The sequence below is a fragment of the Diadema antillarum genome, unplaced genomic scaffold (assembly GCF_040938485.1).
Source record: "Diadema antillarum isolate AM-2024a unplaced genomic scaffold, OU_Dant_1.0 seq00000068_RagTag, whole genome shotgun sequence".
Taxonomy (NCBI): domain Eukaryota; kingdom Metazoa; phylum Echinodermata; class Echinoidea; order Diadematoida; family Diadematidae; genus Diadema; species Diadema antillarum.
Window position 1 is genome coordinate 67,799 of NW_027271167.1, and position 20,302 is coordinate 88,100.

A 20,302-nucleotide genomic window follows, 5' to 3' on the forward strand; every position below is an offset into this window, starting at 1 on the left:
TATCTCCTTACCGTTAACTAAATTCAAGGTTTTACATGTTCGCATGAGACACTAATATTGGCCGCAGAAACTTACTCAGTTTAATATTAGGTGATGATGTTGTCCTTGAGCGAATCTGTCTTTGACCTGCCCTGGATTCTTCAAGTAGTGTCTATTTTCATTCGGATGAATTCATTTTAGAAATATTGCATCCTTCAGATTTTCATGAATAGTGTCTGTGCGATAACATTGTATTTTCGTACTTTAAGGCAAGTACTGGAAACAATATGCTTTTATATCATTGGCATCATATCAATAATTATGAAATGTTCCTACAAAGATTGATTTTGCATCATACCGTATAATTGTATCATTTATCAGTGTTGTTGTTTGTTTGATTCTTTTTTTTTTTGCAAGTGATTCACGTATTATACAAGCTCTGCCCAGCAGTGGATCAGTCTTTTCCATCGCTATTTTCTTTTTATAAGTGATTGAGCAAAGAAACTGGGATATCATCGACATTCCTACCCTTTGTTTGAGTGTTTTTGCTACATTGCAAAGTATGCATTGCTTAATTGTCACATTATCAAATGATTATCATCCGCGCATATGTATTTTGTCTAATGATTTAGGATTTTCCTTCTTTTGAATTGCTTAACAGTGACTTATGAAATGTATCATGTCTCGAAAAGAAAGTTGTCTTGTGTCCAAATGTTCAGTGAGTGACAAAGCACTTTCTGATCATTTCAATGTGGGCTGCATCCTGAAGAGAGAGAAACCAGATCCACAGAAGAAAACGACAACTTCTCGTAACTTCCGCCAACTTGACAGGAAGTCATTTGGACAAGATCTTCTGACGACTCTCAGTGATTTGACTACAGATGACAGCAGTTCTGCCATAGACTCATATAATCAAACTATCAGACGCGTCCTCGATGTTCACTGTCCAGCATCAACACGCACAAGGAAGCAACGACCCTGCGTTCCCTGGTATGATTCGACGGTGCATGAAGCTCGACAGAAGCGTCGGAAGCTTGAACGAAAGTGGCGGAAGACACGAGCACCATGCGATCGCGAGCTCTTCGTCAAACAGAAAAACCATGCCACTCAAGTTATCCAGACAGCCAAGAGAAGTTTCTACACTGATGTATTTCTTTCGTCAAATCCTAAGAGTTTGTACACAACACTCCATTCTCTGCTCGGAACTGCAGATAAGCAACAGCTACATGCCTCAGACGATGATCTTCAGCTGAGCAATGGATTTGCAGACTACTTTGATGATAAGATATCCAGCGTGAGACAATCCCTTGAATCCAGTACCTCTGGAAGTGTCTCATCGTCCACTGGTCCCATCATGTCTACCCTACAAGATAGTCCTGAGGATATGCCATCACTGACTGAGTTTGGCTATGTTAGTGACAGTGAAATAAGGAAGATCATTTTGAGAGCTCCCAGTAAATCTTGTGATCTTGACCCATTACCCACCTGGCTTTTAAAGGAATATGTCGATGTTTTCGTACCAGTCATAAGTCAGATTGTAAACACATCCATGAATTCCGGTGTATTCCCAGATAAACTGAAGGAGGCTATTGTCTTTCCTCGGTTGAAAAAGCCGTCACTGGACCAGAAAGTTATGGAAAACTACCGGCCAGTATCAAACATCGCTTTCATGTCGAAAGTGACTGAGCATGTGGTATCTTCTAGATTGACATCTTATTTACGTGACTGCCATTTGCATGAGGACTTTCAGTCAGCTTACAAGGCCTTCCACAGCACTGAGACGGCATTACTTCGCGTGAAGCAAGATATTCTGCAAGAGATTGATCACAAGAAGGCAGTCATACTTGTGCTGCTAGATCTAAGTGCCGCATTCGACACCCTAGATCATTCGATCTTGTTGGCAAGACTTCAGTCTGATTATGGGATCAGAAGGGCTTTTTACACTTGTGTTTCTTAACCCCGGACTTTCTCTGACCCAGGACTATCGTTAGTCCCGTACCAATTTTTTCAGCTTTTTACACTCGCCAATTAGTCCCGTACTATCTCTTGTCCGGGGCTAAGGAGAAAACTGACCTTTTTACACTCGTATTTCTTAGCCCCGGACTTTCCAAACCACATGAATATTCATAATTACGCTGTGTACTGTACACGTACACGCACGCACCGGCAGCACTTGATTACCTCGTTTCTGATTGGTCAGTGAGGGTCGGACTTCGTCTCCGTCGCTTAGCCCAGGATTATTTTTTCGTTCTGTTTACACTCACTATGTCTTGCTTGGCACCGCAATTGCGGTTGCGGTGCTAACCCCTGCTATTTTGCAGGGCCAGATAGTACCGTACTATCGGTGGGGCTAGCCCACTTTGGCAAAAACGAGTGTAAACAGAAAGTGGGCTAAGGATAGTCCCGTACCAACGGTGGGGCTAAGGCCCCCCCCCCCCCCCCCTTAGCCCCACCGTTAGTCCGGGGCTAAGCAAAATTTTACAAGTGTAAAAAGCCCTAGAGACACAGCTCTACAATGGTTTACATCATATACCTTACCGGACGCTCTCTACGTGTCGTCACTAGGGGAAAGTTCTCTGAGCCTCATACTGTAAGATACGGAGTCCCTCAGGGCTCGGTGCTTGGGCCTCAACTCTTCACAATGTACATCAGACCTGTCGCTAATATCATCAGACGACATGGCCTACGATATCATCTGTACGCTGACGATACACAAATTTACTGTACTTTCGATCCACGCAATCCTGCCAGTCTGAACGAAGCCCGGATTAAACTAGAGGAATGCATACATGAGTTAAGGCACTGGATGGCGAGTAATATGTTGAAGTTAAATGAGGACAAAACTCAAAGCATTGTTTTCTCATCTAGTAGACTACGCCCTACGGGAGATACAAGCATTCGGCTTGGAAACACTACTGTCAATGTATCACACACTGTAAAAAATCTAGGTGTTCATTTTGACCAGATACTGTCGATGACAGATCATGTCAGTAGAGTGTGCCAGACAGCAAACCTCCATCTGAGAAACATATCTCATGTTCGAAAGTATCTTACAGAAGATGCATGTAACCATGCAGTGCGCTCTCTAGTTCTGAGCAGGCTTGATTATGGAAATTCTCTGCTGGCAAATATGAATGTCAGTGATGTGAAAAGACTCCAAAAAGTCCAAAATCGAGCGGCTCGCCTGGTGCTTGGTGTAAAGAGAAGATCCCCGAGTGCTCCTTTACTGAAGCAGTTACACTGGCTCCCCATCAAAGAGCGTATCGATTTCAAACTAGCCCTTCTTGTCTATAAATGCATGATGAATACCGCTCCTCAATACCTATCCAACCTACTAACCACCCCTACAGCCACCAGATATCAACTCCGGTCACAAAATGATAAGACAGTCCTACAAATCCCACAAGCAAAAACCAAAGCTTTCGAACGTACATTTTCATATGCTGGATCTGTTGTCTGGAACACTCTACCAAAACAACTCCGTCTATGTGATTCAGAGGAAATGTTTAGAAGGAAACTCAAGACTGAACTATTTCAATTGTAACTACTAAGTATGTTCCTATGCTTTGTGAATGTTGTTTGTTGATGTATGTACAGCGCTTTGATCAGGTCCTGTAAAAGCGCTCAATAAGAAATAGTTATTATTATTATCACTTTGTTTGTATCTCCTTATATTGATGGAAATAAAGTATAATGATTATCAAATTAAAGGGAGGAGTCGGCTATGCATGCTAAAGTCATTGACCAAAACATGACTTTTTTTTCGTTACTGTTGACGTACAAACCAGTGGTAGAGTTGTGAGACTATGACTTCATCGCCTCAAGCGGTTTGTCTATGTGCAAAAAGTTACAACCGATATCAGTTTGTCGTGAAAAGAAAGTTTAGATTTAATGGTTCTGTTTACCACTGGGAGCAGTGATTTAAAAAAAAAAATGCTCGAGACATCACATTTGATTCGGATGTGTAGGTCAGTTGTATCACAAAACATCCTACCATTTTTTTTTCAATAAAAAAAGCCTGAAATAAGGAGATATCACTATTTTCTCAAAAAAAAAATAACTGTAGACGGTTTAGTCTGGAAACATTTTATTATAACTATTGTTCACATTTTGTATATTTAACAATACTTAACATTGAGTATACTGATTTATTTTTTATATTGGTTGTTTCTATCCCTAACTCACATTTTAGAACTATTTTGAAGCACTACTGTAAGGTTTTTGCTTCATCTGCAAATGGTAAATTATGTGTTTAAGATTCAATCATTCTTATTCTATGCCAAAAATCATGCACCTCTCCCCATTCTGTTATATCATATTTATGGTGTTGTTATTCTGGTTGGTAATACACTGTTGACATGAAATGCAACTGTGATGTCAAATTGTTCGTGGAGTGCCATTGTTTCACCTTAAAATCCCCTCGCTAACATTTGCAGATGAAAAAAAAAACCCACAGCTTTAGTGGTTCAAAATGGTTTTAAAATGTGAGTTAGGGACAAGAATAACCAACATAACAATGTTAATAAGTATAATGAATGTTACGTATTGTTGAATATACAAAATGTGAACAATTATAGTTTTATTAAAAACTATTTCTAAAATAAACCGTCATCGCGACGGTTTAATGAGAAAATTATAACATCTCCTTATATCTGATTCTTTATTGCCAAATTTTTGTACGGTAGGATGTTTTATAATACAGCTGAACTATACATATGCATCAAATGAGATAATTCGAACATTTTATTTTTGCTGCTTTTGAAATCACTGCTCACAAATGTTAAATACTGAAGCCTTTGCTCTAATGGAGAACGGAAGAATCTTTTGTGGCTCAGTTCGCGGTTGGTGCTTCTTCTCGTCGTCTCAGTCGAGTCTTCACGAGGTCCCCTGACTAACCTGTCGGGTGTAATGGGGTGTGTAATTATTCTGGTTTCCTCCGCATGCTGGGAAAGGTTGACGTTTCCATCAAAATCAAGAGTACGTTAAACCCTGAAACAGCCGCAGGAAAGGAAAAATGAAATAGAACACAACCCTTATTTTATGACCTATCGGTAATGAGGGATGAAATGAAACCAACAACCATACGTGTATCGGGGGTAAGTCAAGACACGCAGAAAGGCAACAGCACCTTATGATTTTTTATATGTTTTCCATCATTTTTGATATAAATCTATCTATCTATCTATCTAAAACTATCTATATCTATTTATCTATCTATCTATTTATCTATCTATCCTTCAATCTGTCTATCTATCTATCTATCTAGCTTTCTATCAATTAATCAATCAATCTATTTTTCTATCTATCTATCTACCTTTCTATCTATTTATCTATCTATCTATTTTTCAATCCGTCTACATCTTGGCTATAATCATTGTAAATATGATTATATCAAATATGTGTATTCCTTTATTTCAAAATCTTTCATTTTGTATTATTCTCATCTTCGTTTTTTACACTTGGTCGATGAATGTGACACGAAGGCTTTTGATGTTGATTATTCGTTTCTTTTCACCTGTGCTGACACACGCAAACGTGCCAGCATGACCGACAACTATAGCAACAACATAAGCTGTAGTCCAGCCTGTACAGTTACGGTAGCTGTTGTATTTCCATAATATCAGTACGGGTTTAGAATAGAATGCAGCTGTGACACAGTGTATGAATTTAAAAATGTTATTCATGGTTATATCAGTGGCTGCACAGATGGTACACTACCCCCGAGTGCATCATCAAGAATTGTATAGCGATGAGAATAAGGATAAATCATGCTGATGATGCAGTTCTAAAGTAGCTACACATAAAGCCGCACTACGGGAACGAAACTAGATTTTATTTTTATTTTTATTTACTTATATTTTTTTTATAAGTTGGAATATCATCTTGGTAAAAGAGGAAAAAGGATCTAGTTCGTGTGGAAGCAAATAAACAAAGATGGAAGCAAAGTCAAATGAAGAAACGATCGCAGCGCGATGTATTTCCATGAGTATTACAAAACAACGCTACCAGTAATTGATACGGAAGTGAAACCATTGCGTGTCTCTCTGAGCGATAAATCTACAGCTCCTAGATAATTCATTGCTACAAAACCTTTGTTTGTTTGTTTTGTTTTCTGTTTTTTTTTCTCAAACAATGAAGAACAAACGGACAAGCGGCCTCGCAAGAGTCCTTGGGTGACAAGCGCTACAATATGCCAAGGAGGTTTGTGTGTGACATGAAGCTCTGAGCGCTGAGCAAAAATTGTAGAATCTGTTCATATCCATCGTGCTATAATGTGTGCGTGCTGACAAACATTTTCACTGGGACTGCCAAAATGCATCATCAGTTGACTAAATCATAGCGTGTCTGGAGGACATGCTGCGGATAAAAAGAAACTGACGTGCAGAATGTGTAGCGTGCCGTCCAGGAGGTAATACATATACTACCGTCACAGGCTAAATTGTCTGTCTGTCTCTCTGAAAAAAAAAAAGTTTGACTAAAACGCGAAGGATTTATGCGTTGAATAAATTCATGTCATCCATTGTTAAAGAGGAACAGGGGGAGCGCGTGCATGGTGTTCACAAATTGATGAATTTGTATGCTACGGCTGACCGCTTGAGAAGTCCCAGCCAATTCCGGCTCCGATGTTTACACGTTATGTTTTGCCACAAGAAAACAAGCACTCGTTGTCATGACAAAATGGGTTCTCATTAAGCGGCTTATCAGGGCAAGAGAGAGAGAGAGGGGGGGGGGGGGGGAGACGGAGGGATGGATGGAGAAGCAGAGAGAGGGGAAAAGAGAGAGGGGGAGAGCCGGAGAGGGGGAGAGAGTAGGGGAGACGGAGTACTGATCAACCAAGGTCATATCATTTCGCTGCTTCCCCGGGACTCGGAGTTTGGTCACGTATGAAGGTCATCTTGCATTCATTTTGTCCCTCCGACTCGGCGGAGATTCAGAGGAGGAGATTTTCGATTTCGACACAATGTTGGACGCGAATCATTCCGAGTTAATTAGCGATGAGGTCGCCGAATCAGCGCGGCGTCCTTGCTGCGACGGCCGCAATGATACGGCGGGTATAGGTGAAAGAGCAGGCCAGCCAGGCGGAGCTCTGGAAGAGAATGAGCAAAGAAAAGAGAAGAAAGCAGGCAAGGAAACGAATATCCAGGCTATCTGGGTGATTTTTGCACTTTAATCACTTAGCAGTCACGCACCCATATGAGGAAAATGACAGCCTTTACGTGAAATATAAGACCGGGGTGATTAAAAAAGAATTTGTGATCCGAAAATTTGAGTGCATATCCTGCAGCATTGTACCGACGTTTACCCCATCTCCCGCTGTGTGTCAGTCTAAACATGTCTAAATCTATCTATCTATCTATCTATCTATCTATCTATCTACAAAATATATCTATCCATCCATCCATCTATCTATATATCTATTTGTCTATCTATCTACTTATCTACCCTGCTTTCTAACTCATTATTCCACACTAATTTATCAGTCTCTTAATACTAAAAGCATCATCAACCATGATAAACCTCCTGCTTCTATTATGTGTAGTCGAAAATCATTTAGTTTAATTGTTCGTCTTTCTCCCACTGATATCCGTCCAATACTGTCGAAGCTATTGGCAGCTCACATCGTATAAAGAAAACACAATCTGATGGTATCTGAAGCATTAAAGAAAGAAACAACAAAGGGAAACATTAGACTGAAACTGAAAGTAACTGAATTTCATAAGAACCAAAGACCTGAAAGTGCGCTTTCCAACTTTTGATCCCACGATCGTAAAATAGCCTGGCACACCAAACGTTTTATGTCCATACAGCTGTCTGCTTCTGTCCAGGGAGGCACTAGGTACGGTTACAGTCCTTTATTCCGAAGGTTCGTTATTCCGAAGGTTTTTTAGTCCGAAGAATCGTTAATCCGAAGGTTCGTTAATCCGAAAATGTGATAAGGTTTGTTATTCCGAAGATTCATTTATCCGAAAATGAAATAAGGTTCGTTATTCCGAAGGTTCGTTAATCCGCAATTGAAACACAGCTCGTTATTCCGAAGGTTCGTTACGGACCCTATTTCATTGTCGGATCAACGAACCTTCGGAACAACGAACCCTATTTCATTTTCGGATTAACGAACCTTCAGAATAGCGAACCCTATTTCATTTTCGGATAAATTAGCCTTCGGAATAGCGAACCCTATTTCATTTTCGGACTAACGAACCTTCGGAATAACGCCACAATAATGTTCGGATTAACGAACCATTTTTCATTTTCGGATTAACGAACCTCTAGGTCTAGGGAATTTGTGTGTTTCGGATTAACGAACCTTCGGAATAACGAACAGCACTCCTAGGTACACCTCCTCGCTCTGTTTAACCCTTTCTGTGTCGAGGACTTTGGAAAGTTTGTACAAGGCTATGGGGTTTTCTGCGCCAGTCAACGTCCATCAGCACACAAGGTGACCTTGAAAAAGAATCAAAGATAACGACTAAGTTCCGTGCAACTGAACGTTAAAGCAAGACAATCTAGAGTTTGCCCAGTTTTTTAACATGGTTTCGTGGACGAGATTATATTAGTCGTATTCCCATGGGCGTGGCTTTATTTCAGCATCGGCTTTGAACGCATTTGAAGTGTGGACGATAATTCGTTTCGCCTTTTCTGTACTCTTCTCAATTACTTATTGTAGGAGGTAGAAGAATAAAATCATCTCCCCTTCCAGCCACAAAATATATTTTTCTTTTTTTCGATTCAATTCAATTTAATTTATTTCCATAAACAAAAAGTAATACTTAATACAATTGTATGAAGTATGATAACGAAGTAGATAACAAAGCATTTATATGATAACGAGAAAGAAATATATAGAGAAATATGGAGATGACAAAAAAGCGGTAAAGTATAGCTTTATCAATAAGAATATGCAGAACTTGTAATAATTGGTTTTCAAAGGCGGTTCACAGTGTCATCGTCAAATATTACTTTGGGGTTTGGTTTCTATGCAGTATATTTTCCAAAGCGCAACTGCAATTCAAAAAAATATAGACATGTATAGAGATATTACAGACTTGGATGAGATGGTCCCAACTAAAATGAACGAAAAGAAAATTCTTGATTGAAAAGTTGTACATTTGACTGTGGGCAAGATGTATATTGAGAACATCGATTTACTTCTACCACGTCTTCCAAGATGAAAATATCCCGTGTTGTAATTCACAAGAATAATTTTCATCCTCTTAGCCATGACATTTCCTTCAAGTCCACTTACCATGACCTTGACATCCCGAGCACGCTTTAAGGAAAGTCAAGGGAACAGAGTGGAATCAGATTCCTCTTCGTATAGGCAAACGATTCGACGTTCAAATGCATCTGAATGCCTGACAATGCTCTCTAAAATGAAGAGAGTATATCTAAAGAAAAGGAAATGGTAGGATGATTTAACACACTTTGATAATGAAAACGATTGTAATCCGTCGTTTAGAGATCGAGCCATCTAGAGCTGCTTATGTTTATGTGTGTGGTGGTTGTTTGTTTGTTTGTTTGTTTTTTATTAGACAGAATGCAACTCCTTTGTTCGTGGTTATCATTCAGGGACGTTGTTTAGAATCATATTTTCAGTATCGATCACCTTGATCATTACTTATCGAATATGCCAAAAGTCGTGTTTATCCTGGTCTTATGAACATGCCTCATGAATACTGCATCTCGGACAGCCATACTAGGGCTTGCTATCCGTTTAGAGTGTCCGGTACACGTGATCACAGCATTATCATGGTTCAAAGGTTTTTATTATTGCCAGGTGTAAAGTGAAAGACTGGAGATGTATGAAACCAGTTACAATACTATTCTGATTTCGATCTCGATGGAATCTGTAAATACGCGTTTAAACGCAAATCTGCGTTAAAGCCACTCATCACATTTTATTACAAGATGAATGTAGACCTACAGTTGGAGAAAGCTGTGGTAGTTGAGGAGTAATGCGCACTTCGAGAAACTGAAAAAAAGTTTTCAAGTATGTATTTAATCAAATATGAGAAGCTGGAAATATCACACGGAACTGTGTGCTCACTTGTCACTGTGTATTTAAAAAAAAAATGACTGCAAGAATGTAAAGCAGAATTATATCAATCACGTTCCTCTTGATTTGATTAGATTTGATTTCCGCAATCCCTTTTTATACATGAATGTAACACAAAGTTAATTGAACAGAGTTATTGAGTCATTCATTCGTTCATTCAATCATTCATTCATTCATTCATTCATTCATTCATTCATTCATTCATTTGTCCGTTCGTTCAGTCAATTTTCTATTTTCAACAAAACATATAAATGCAGTTATTTCATTTTTCATTTATTTTTTTTTTAAACGCGGTACTTCGGAACAGCGGGTAGCTTCAGTGTAGGGTCTCGGCAGAGGAATTCGTTCTACAGTTCTACTATTGATAGCCAACGACTCTCTCTACAGACAAGGTTCCTTTTGATACAATCACTGGACTCTGGGCTTGTGAACTCCTGAACTCATCATTTACGGGGATTACCTTGAGTGCTTTGTAAACGGGTTAAATGTTTTTGAGTATAATGAGTAACGAGTAATCTCTGAGTATTATAGAATCTTATCATTTTGCATTATCTCCAAGGTTAAACTCTCAAGCATCAATTTTATTCTGTCGTGTAGAAATCCTTGAATGGAGAATTAAAGCACATTGTTATTTTAATTTTGTCGTGAGCCCAAAGTGTGCAGTGTATGCTACAGAAGACAGGGACAGCGTGATAATTCCTTGCCTTCTCGAACCATTTCGGATCAGAAAAGGCGAAGTAATGACTCATCCGTAGAGAGCTAGAGATGACGAGATTTCGACAAGATGCAGTCATGATAAGCAAATTCAAAAGTATTTATCATCATCATCTTCTTCTTTTTCTCCTCATATTTTTCTTTTTCTTTTCTTCTTCTTCTTCCTTTTCTACTCCTCCTCCTTCTTCTTCTTCAACGACTGAACTACTCTATAAGTTGAGCTGCCGTTTTGACCTATACACAGCTAAATCTGTTAACACTATAACCATTTCTGTCTCTCAACAAATTATCAAACCTTGAAATACAAAAGCTCGAGGGTATACACTTCTTACCGTCAGAGCAATATCGTAAGAGTAGATTAGAGGAAAAAAATAATAATCTCACGTTTGTTCATGCTAGTCTCACATCTAAGGAAATTACCACTCTCTGCTTGAAACAGATATCTTAATATCTGAATTAGCCTGCATGTACAGATGCTTTTCTTTTGAATTTGGAGTTCAACATTTTATGCAGTAAAACCTTACTATAGTTTCTAATATGCAAATGTTGAACTTCTTTTTAATGTTTTCCCCCCTAGAAATACATGCTTTAAACAGGTAGTTGTAACTGAGTTACTGTCGTAAATGAGTTCAAGCCCAGGACCATTCCCGACATCCTGTGTGTATAATTTATGGTAAACTCAAAGCAATAATTATATAATATCGATTGATAAAACTAGGAAACTTTGAACGTATTATTCTTCTGCGCTGCAAGAACTCATCATCATATGCTCAGCAATGATGAATAGCTAAAAGGGGAAAAATGTGTTTAGAGTCTTGATTTTAAGACTGCCACTGGTGGGGATTTCCTGATTTCTTCTGATACGTTATTCCACAGCAAAATATGCTCGGTATCCTAATGTGTTGATCAGCAATTAGGGAGTATATAATTTTGTGATAAGAGAAACCAGCAAAGAGGAAAAAAAAAACCGTGATAAGAGAAAATGTCCGTCTGTGTGTATACTGGTGAAATTGCACCTGTGCGTTTGTCCTGTACGTTCGTTTGTGTGTGTACCCGGGTGTGTATAAGAGAGTGAGAGAGAGAGAGGGAGGCCAGTATGCAGTGACCGTGATGTAATGGGCAGCTTGACCTGAAAGAACACTAATTAATCGCCGAGGACACTCGCTGCGTGTGTTTTTTTTTTTCTCTCTTCCATCACAAGAGGTCACTTTCTGGGGAGGCTGCTTTGGCCAGTAGGCCAGGTCACTTCACCTGCGTGGCCTGGAGACCGTTAGCATAACGGAGGAAGCCAGGAAGAAAAAAAAATACAAAAACAAAAAATAATAAAGAAGATAAGAAAAAAAAAAGCGTCGAGCTTGGCCTCAAAATTTGGAGCGCAATACACGCCCGCTGGGAGCGGAGCGACCTCGAGAGCCGATGCATCCTTGCGGGCGAATTAGAGAGAAGAACGTGGCAACAAGAATAACAAATGGAGCCTCGCGTTTAAATGCGGCCCATTTTGATGCCGACACATCAGGGTCATCATTTTCTTGCTTTAAACATTTCCTGTGTCGTGTGCGAGTTTGAGAGGACAAAAGTGACCTTCGCACAGGTCACTCGCGTAGAAGGGGTTGCAAAACAAACACCGCTATCAATACAATTCACCTTTTTTATGATCTGATATGGCTGGATCTTACGAGTACAGCTGCGCCCTGTGTGAAGAAGTAGAAATCGTACATCCAATATGACTAAATCCAAGAAACATATAGGACAACACCTACCAATTCTATCATACTTGAATTTCTTTCATTAGATTAATATAGATAATGGCAACAATGCATTACATCTCTGTTACATGATATAGCTATTTTATTTAAAAAAAGATTGCAAGAAATTCGGACAATGATCTCATCGAAAGAGAACATAGATTTTGTACAAAAGATCCACGAGTTTTCTCTGGGAAGAATGTTAGCTGTCATTTGCTCAATCTTGCATGATGCAAGTCGTCATTTTTCTTACGTGTATCTTACAAGATTTGAAGATGGAGATGTGATTTTATTAGTCAGCAGTGCTATTCTATTGGAAACCCACAAAGACGCGATCCCTGTATTTTGTAAATGTATCTCTTTCCTCCAGGCTTCATCTAGTTATCATCTCCACCGTCACGTAAGTTTCGTGTGGCGTCACATCTCTTAGTGTTTACACACACACGCACACACACACACACACACACACACACACATATATATATATATATATATATATATATATATATATATATACACACACAGATAGAGAGGGGAGATGAAGGAAGAGATGCCCACAAATTATCACATAAACAGATGTATTCATTCGTGAAATTTACCACCATTAGATTCGTATTGCCTTTGTGCGGGTGCCAATTTTACATTTTGAGACTTATTTTAGAGACTAAATAACTAACTGACTAAATAAATAAATAAATGAATAAATAAATATATGATATATATATATATATATATATATATATATATATATATATATATGCGTGTGTGTGTGACTGCGTATCGAGAGAAGGGCAGAGAATGAGAGATAGAGGCAGAATAAAATTCATCGAGAGACCTTGATGGACGATGGAGTATCGAGTGGGGCGTGAGAGAAGGAGAGATAGATAGATAGATAGATAGATAGAGAGAGAGAGAGGGGGGGGGGGGAACGGAGGGGAGGGGAGCACTTCCTTTTATATAGCATCAATAAGGGACTGCTGACCAATAGATTATTAAAGTGATGACAGGTAAATGCGTACTGAAATGACTGCTGGTGAGTTCAATGTCGAAGAAAAAAAAACTTCTAAAGTCCGGATAAATTCATTTCGTTGGAAGTGATCTCAAATTATTAAAAATTAATGTATGCGTATGATATACATACATACATACATACATACATACATACATAATGTACTTATATATTTTCATTTGTGTTGATGATATGCTAGACACATTCTCAAATACATCATTTTTCGTATGTATTTGTGTTGAAGTAAAATCTAAAAATTTGACAATCATCAATTCATATCTCGATAGCGTATAATCCGTGTTCAATAATCCAGAAAATCTTATTTTTCTAAATCTCAACTCTCTAATGCTCTCTTTGGTATCCACAAATTTCTGCGACCTTTAAGATCTATCACATCTCTGGAAAGTAAAAATGAAGCACCCTCAGTACCTCGCTTAAGTGACTAGTAACACGTAACAGATCGTCTGACGAAGATGTGAAGTAATTCTGACGAGGGTGTGAAAGGCAAAGTCGCTTGTGATTTATTTTGACCATGAATACAATTTGTACGTGAGTCACGTTTGTTTATAACTGTTCAGGTTTGTTTGAATCACCCACTGAGCCTATCATACGGTTCGGTCATGCTCCTTGATTTCTTACGGCTAACGCTCCGAGGTTAAGAGTATTCGTCGTCAAAAGTAGCGACATCTGAAGTAGTATCCAGAGTCAATTCAAAAGTGACGCTACAAAATATTCATCAGCACCGTTTCCAACTGAGAGAAGATATGAGCCTGTCACTCGTTCTTATTTTTCTCATTCCATTTTCACCATCTCGTTCGTTACGCGGGAACGACATCAGTATTAATTTGCATAAACATTATTGTCGTGAATATGCATATATGCAAATTAGTGCATTCATTAATTCGTTGGAGGAAGAGGGGGAAGGCATCGCACACATGGCACTCGAGAAAAAAAAACAATTGTCGGTTCCTCCTAAACGTTCGGTGGTGTTGCAGCCTTACTGTTTCAAAGAACTAATGATACGTGTGCGGCTGTTATTGATTACAACCATCTTCTCCTTGATGTACATTAATGATATTCTTTCTTAAAACTAGTTTACTATCAGCAGTAGAAAGCAACAGATGACTTGAACCATCTACTGTACCGCTCTTGAGCTAACTTCTGTTTGCCATGGCTCCTGGGGTATTTGAATTTAATCTGAAATGGAACGCATTATAACTTCTTTTTGTACAAATATAATTTTATATGATGTGTCGCTCAAACTTGATATTTCACGCTTTATGAATTATAGTCAACGTTTATATAAAATGAAGCACCCATGAATATTAATTCTTAGTGTTCTAGCTGTTGAAATATATTCCGATTACATGGAACACATTGAAAAAACAACAACATAGGATTACTGCCTGTAATTACAAACGACCGAGAGGAATAATTTGTATTCCGCCTTATAACTCTCTGCCTACCAAATTGCTTACCTGTCCATAGGTTTGTGTGTGTGAAATTTGTTCACATTTCACTTATTGGCGAAGGAAGGGTTAAAGATTTTGCAGCCATTGCGCCATCGCTCACTGCGTGGCTAAACGATTCACAAGACGATCATCAGCAACGTGAAAATGTTGAAAAACAAAGAAACAAAAAAGCCTTGGACAGCTCCTTAGGTTAAGGCTTGATCACCCCATGTAAAGGTTACAAAAGCAAGAACAAAAAACAAAACAACAACAACGCACATATGTTTTCCCCTCTTTGTCCCCCTGTTTTGTTTTGTTTTTTGCCATTATTTTGTTTTTGCCATCTGCGATGGTTTCCATCGGAATTAATTTGACGATTATCGTAACAAGGATTCACCTTCAGCGAGATGAAGCACGTACTATGATAAAAGATAAGATCATAGTTATTACCTTGTATATAATACGCACTGATACGAAAACATATAATATATAGGTAGTCATTCCTTCTATATTAGGATTGTGAGTGACAGAAAATAATATTAATGATGTCTAAAAACATATACAAGGTGGTCAGTCCTTCTATAAAGGGTTGTAAGTGATAGAAAAGTAGATTAACGATTGAAAAAAAGGAAATTTGAGGTCGTGTAGAGTTGTAGCTTATGAGAAAAATACTATATGCGTATATGTCATGGACAGTGAAGGTAATAAAGCTTTGCAAAGGGCGAAGATTACCCTTTTTCTGATAAACTGGCGAGGCAAATTCTCAGTGAGAGGGTATTAGTATAAGAAAGATGGTATTGGAGAGATAGCAATGACAGTAGTGGAAGCCCGATGCAACGTCTGCAAAAACGGTTACAGTTCGTTATTCCGAAGGTTCGTTATTCCGAAGGTTCTTTAGTCCGAAGATTCGTTATTCCGAAGGTTTTTTTAGTCCGAAAGTTCGTTATTTCGAAGATTCGTTATTCTGAAGGTTCATCAATCCGAAAATGAAACAAAGCCTGATACTCCGAAGGTTCGTTACGGACCCTTTATCATTTCGGATCAACGAACCTTCGGAATAAAGAACCTTCGGAGTAACGAACAGCACCCGCAAAAACAAGACGGAAATCTCACTATATATTTACTTTATAAGCTGTAACAAGCTGCAGCTGGGCGACGAACGGGGCCACACAGACAACATGATCACTCTTCGATATCTGCAGAAGTTAGACACCACTGGAGGGCCGTGAGGTTCATGACTCTCAAAAAAGAAATCCAGGAAGTGTCATTTTCAATTAAGTACAAATATAGCCATGTTTACTGATTATTGAACCGAAACCTTTATGGTAGCTTGCTCTTGGATGTAACACCCCCCCTTCCCCCCCTCCCCCCCCTCTCTCTCTCTCTCCCTCTCTCTCTCTCCCTCTCTCTCCCCTTAGATGAATTTATCGGTTGCCTACTTGAGTGAACAGCTTCCTCTGGTGTTCCGTAAGGGTGACCAGCTGATAATGAAACTCCTTCAAACATCACGATGTTCAATTAACAGTTGTTCAAAGAATTGTATTTCCGGTGATCAACAATACTAAAAATACAGCAAACAATAATGCTTACAATAATTGGTTCCATGATAATTAATGTCTGTATATTTCAACCAATGTTTTCTAAAAGTACCTTCATTAGATATACTCGGATGGTTATATTCTGTTTCATTCATTATTCTAATGGCATTTAAATGCACGCTGTAAACACTTTAAACCTGTACTTTGTAACATTACATGTATATCCATACCAGGGTTCATTGTGCCCTTGTAGATAATGTATATATGGTGTTTTCGTTATAACACTTCGCCTTTTCTTTGATGATATTTTGTCTGTATTCTGTAGGGGTCTACATTTAACAAGAAGTGCTTCTAAGTAGTCCCCTCCACATTTGTACATGTTGTAATCTTATCTGAAATATCACGATGTAATTTATTAACTATCATTACTAGCGACCGAGGCCCATAATTATAGATAGGGACTATAGTATAACCAGGGAAGTGATCTCCGTGGTTTTACACGCGCCTCGGGTGCATTCGCGTCGTTCTCCCAACTTCACGACAAAATGTAACGCTGCAAGTTATCGAAATTCATCTGTCTTTTTTTGTTTCTTAGTATCATAATATTATTTACCCTGTGGAGAACACTGTTTAAAGAGTTGTGGAGGCCTATAAGTCAAGTGAGCTCAGCTCAAGCTCTTTCGAGTTTCTTGACATTAAGTCCTTGTGGATTTGTTACGAAAACGGTCGAAGCTTTCGTGTCCTTCCCCTTTCCTCTTAGAATTCAACCATTATTTTGTTTTCTTTTTTTTAATCCATCTCGCTCGCTCACTAGCAGGGAATGAAATCGGAGTTCTCTCCAAGGACACGTGTATTTTCCCTTTAAAAATCTTCTTCGCTATCACTTACATAGATGACAGCGTGACTTTGAAAACGAGGATGTATCAGAGATTTTGACAAGGACACGAACCCTGAAGAAAATATATATACATGTATATATAATGTGTTTGTGTGTGTGTGTGTGTGTGTGTGTGTGTGTGTGTGTGTGTGTTGCTTTGTGGGTTTTGAGGAAAATAGAGTGTTGATAACAAAATCTTCAATATAGGTTCATTCCTACACATTACTGAACTCTTTCTGTAGAAATACCCACGTATAGTACTAGAAAGAAATCGTTATGTTATGACATCATAAAGTGAATTTATCATCAACATGGAAATATAAATTGTCTTCATGAGATGGCACCTGGACTTTCATAATAACAATATTAAAAGAAAGATCTGTTGCTTGTACACACTGCCGCAAAATAAAAGCAATAAATATAGAGAAAAACAACAACAGCAACAAAAGCAAAAAAAACAAAAAACAAAAGAAAACCCCAAATAACAGCAACTGACGACTAACGACTTTTTCAGCGAGCCTTCTTTCTTCCCATGCATGCCACGGATTTTCACCCTGACTCGTCATGTGTTGGTGCGTGGCGTCCTTGAACTCTACTTGCCCCGGACATCAAACCACGGGAGATTGCCCATGCTCTTCAAACGTGTATTGAAGTGAATATTATCATCATCATGGTTATTGTTATCGACACCACATCAGATAGAGAAAGAAGGAAGGAAGGAAGTCGCGATGCTTACAAACTTTACGTATTTACATCACGAAATAATTTTTCGATTTGTTTGTCTACCAACATTGAGTTCTTTCTCAATTAGATATGACGTCTCCAGTGTGCTTTTATCGAGATAGTGATTCCTATAAGTTTCAATGATGCATGTTGTCTTCCAAGATCTGTTTCGGCCTTGTGGCTTTATAGTCTTTTAGATTCTTGTATCTTTATCTTAGTGTAAAATGCCTATGTATTAACCCAAATAATGATAATCAAGGCACCGTTTCAAAAGGGAGGTTCTCACCTCCCTGGTTTCAAGAAAGTTGCCAGCCTCGGCAATTTCACTAAAGTTATTGGCTTTGATCGGCTTAGAAGCTCTAGTCACTGACTTTTTACTATTATTGTCAGAGACTGACAACTTGTCAGGGCTCTTAACTTTCATGAAACGGTGTCCAGAGTTTGATATGATTATAGAAGGAGGAGGAGTTGCAGTGGTATCCTATCAAAAGTTTTACCCCTGAAGGAAAAGAGAACGGACATGGATAATTGTCTATCAAAAGATTACTCAATTGGAAGTACGACTAACTGAGACGTAAATACTGCACACAATCTAAAATTACGACTACTGAGTACTTGTTCCTCGAATTGCTCTTTTCCCAAGCATGGGTGCCTTAAAGGGAGCAACTTATTTTTGCTATAATATATAACAACAAGGCAGTTGAGGAACTTCCGAATGGTACAATAATACAGTCAAACAACACAGCAATGACACGTGACTCGTTATAAAAGTTTTGGTTGTGGTGTTTCCCCAAGTTTTGTTTTTCTTATAAGCATAAATAGACCAAGCTTTTACTTAAAAGGAAACAGAACTGAGTCATAAATATTGGTCAAGTTATCTAGGTATGGAATATCGAAGCAATGATAACAATAACCGTGTCACAAACTAAGCACTGATGAAGTGTATAGTATATCAAAGATCAGAAATGGAGACCAACAGTATACTGCCATAGTCGATGGAGCTCCAAAGTCACAAACTTGTACTTCCGCCAATACACCTGTCCCACTATACACTGTCTCGTTTCTCACACGTTCTCATTAATTGTGTACATTTCACCAACAAAAATCCAATGTACCATACTAAACACTGCTAAACTGATCGTATATGCCTGTTTCGAACATAACGTGTCATGAGTAAATATCAAACAGCTGGATATTATTTTTGGGTAATATGTACACTGCCCAGAGTTTCAAACAACATTGGAACAATTTTGGGAACAAATATATATATATATATGCCTAAATCCCGACACGGGCAAAGTACAATTTACAAGATGAGATTACCAAAAATTCAAAAGAAACATCAAAACAAAGTCCATTTTTTCATCTTGACTGTTGTTGGTGACGCTTTTCTCTTCTCAACTTGTTAACCTCCTTCCTCTGATGATCAATTTTCATGCTGACATCATGAGTGAATTTCCGCCATTCATGTCTGTCATCAACATGGTCTTTCCAGTTGTGAAGGACATCGGCTCTCCTCAGAATGTCTTTGATTGTATCTTTGTATCTCAGATGAGGGCGTCCTATACTGCGAGAGCCATCATCAAGCTCTCCAAAAAAGAGCTCCCTGACAGGTCTGGCAGCTTCCATTCGCACAACATGACCAACCCATCGTAGTCGATTTCTAACAAGGGTGGTTTCAATGTCAAGTGTTTTTGCCTGTTCCAATACTTCATCATTTGTGACAAAGTGGTCCCACTTGATGTGGAGAATAGACCTAAGGTGTCGTTGTTGAATGGTCCTGAGCTGCTTTATATGGCGCCGATAGAGTGTCCATGTTTCACTCCCATATAGCAGTAAAGGAGTCACACATTGATTATACACTTTGAGTTTTGTTTCAGAAGTCAGATCCCGGCACTGAAATACTCTTTGCCTCAATCTTCCCATTGCACATGATGCGGCTTGAATGCGTGCCTTGAGTTCTTCATCTACTTTACAGTCTTTTGTAATATAACTGCCAAGGTATTTGAAACGGTCAACTCTACAAAGTTTACTTCCATCAATGTAGAAATCAACTTGCTCTCCCACACTCATTGTCTCTGTCTTCTTAATGTTGATACGTAGACCCATCTTTAGGGATAATGTGTTGTATGCAGATAAAAGAGTCTGTAATGCAGAAGACTCATTGCAGAAAATGGCAATATCATCAGCATATTGAGCTTCTCTTATA

At 38.7% G+C, this 20,302-nt stretch overlaps 1 protein-coding gene across 1 annotated transcript; it reads left to right on the top strand.

The window, feature by feature from the left end:
* Nucleotides 1-658: 658 nt before the first annotated feature.
* On the top strand, nucleotides 659-19,749 carry LOC139725902 (uncharacterized). Its single transcript, XM_071636980.1, has 2 exons — nucleotides 659-1,879; nucleotides 19,645-19,749. The coding sequence occupies exons 1-2, from the start codon at nucleotides 659-661 to the stop codon at nucleotides 19,747-19,749; spliced, it is 1,326 nt and encodes a 441-aa protein (XP_071493081.1).
* The last annotated feature ends 553 nt before the right edge of the window (nucleotides 19,750-20,302 follow it).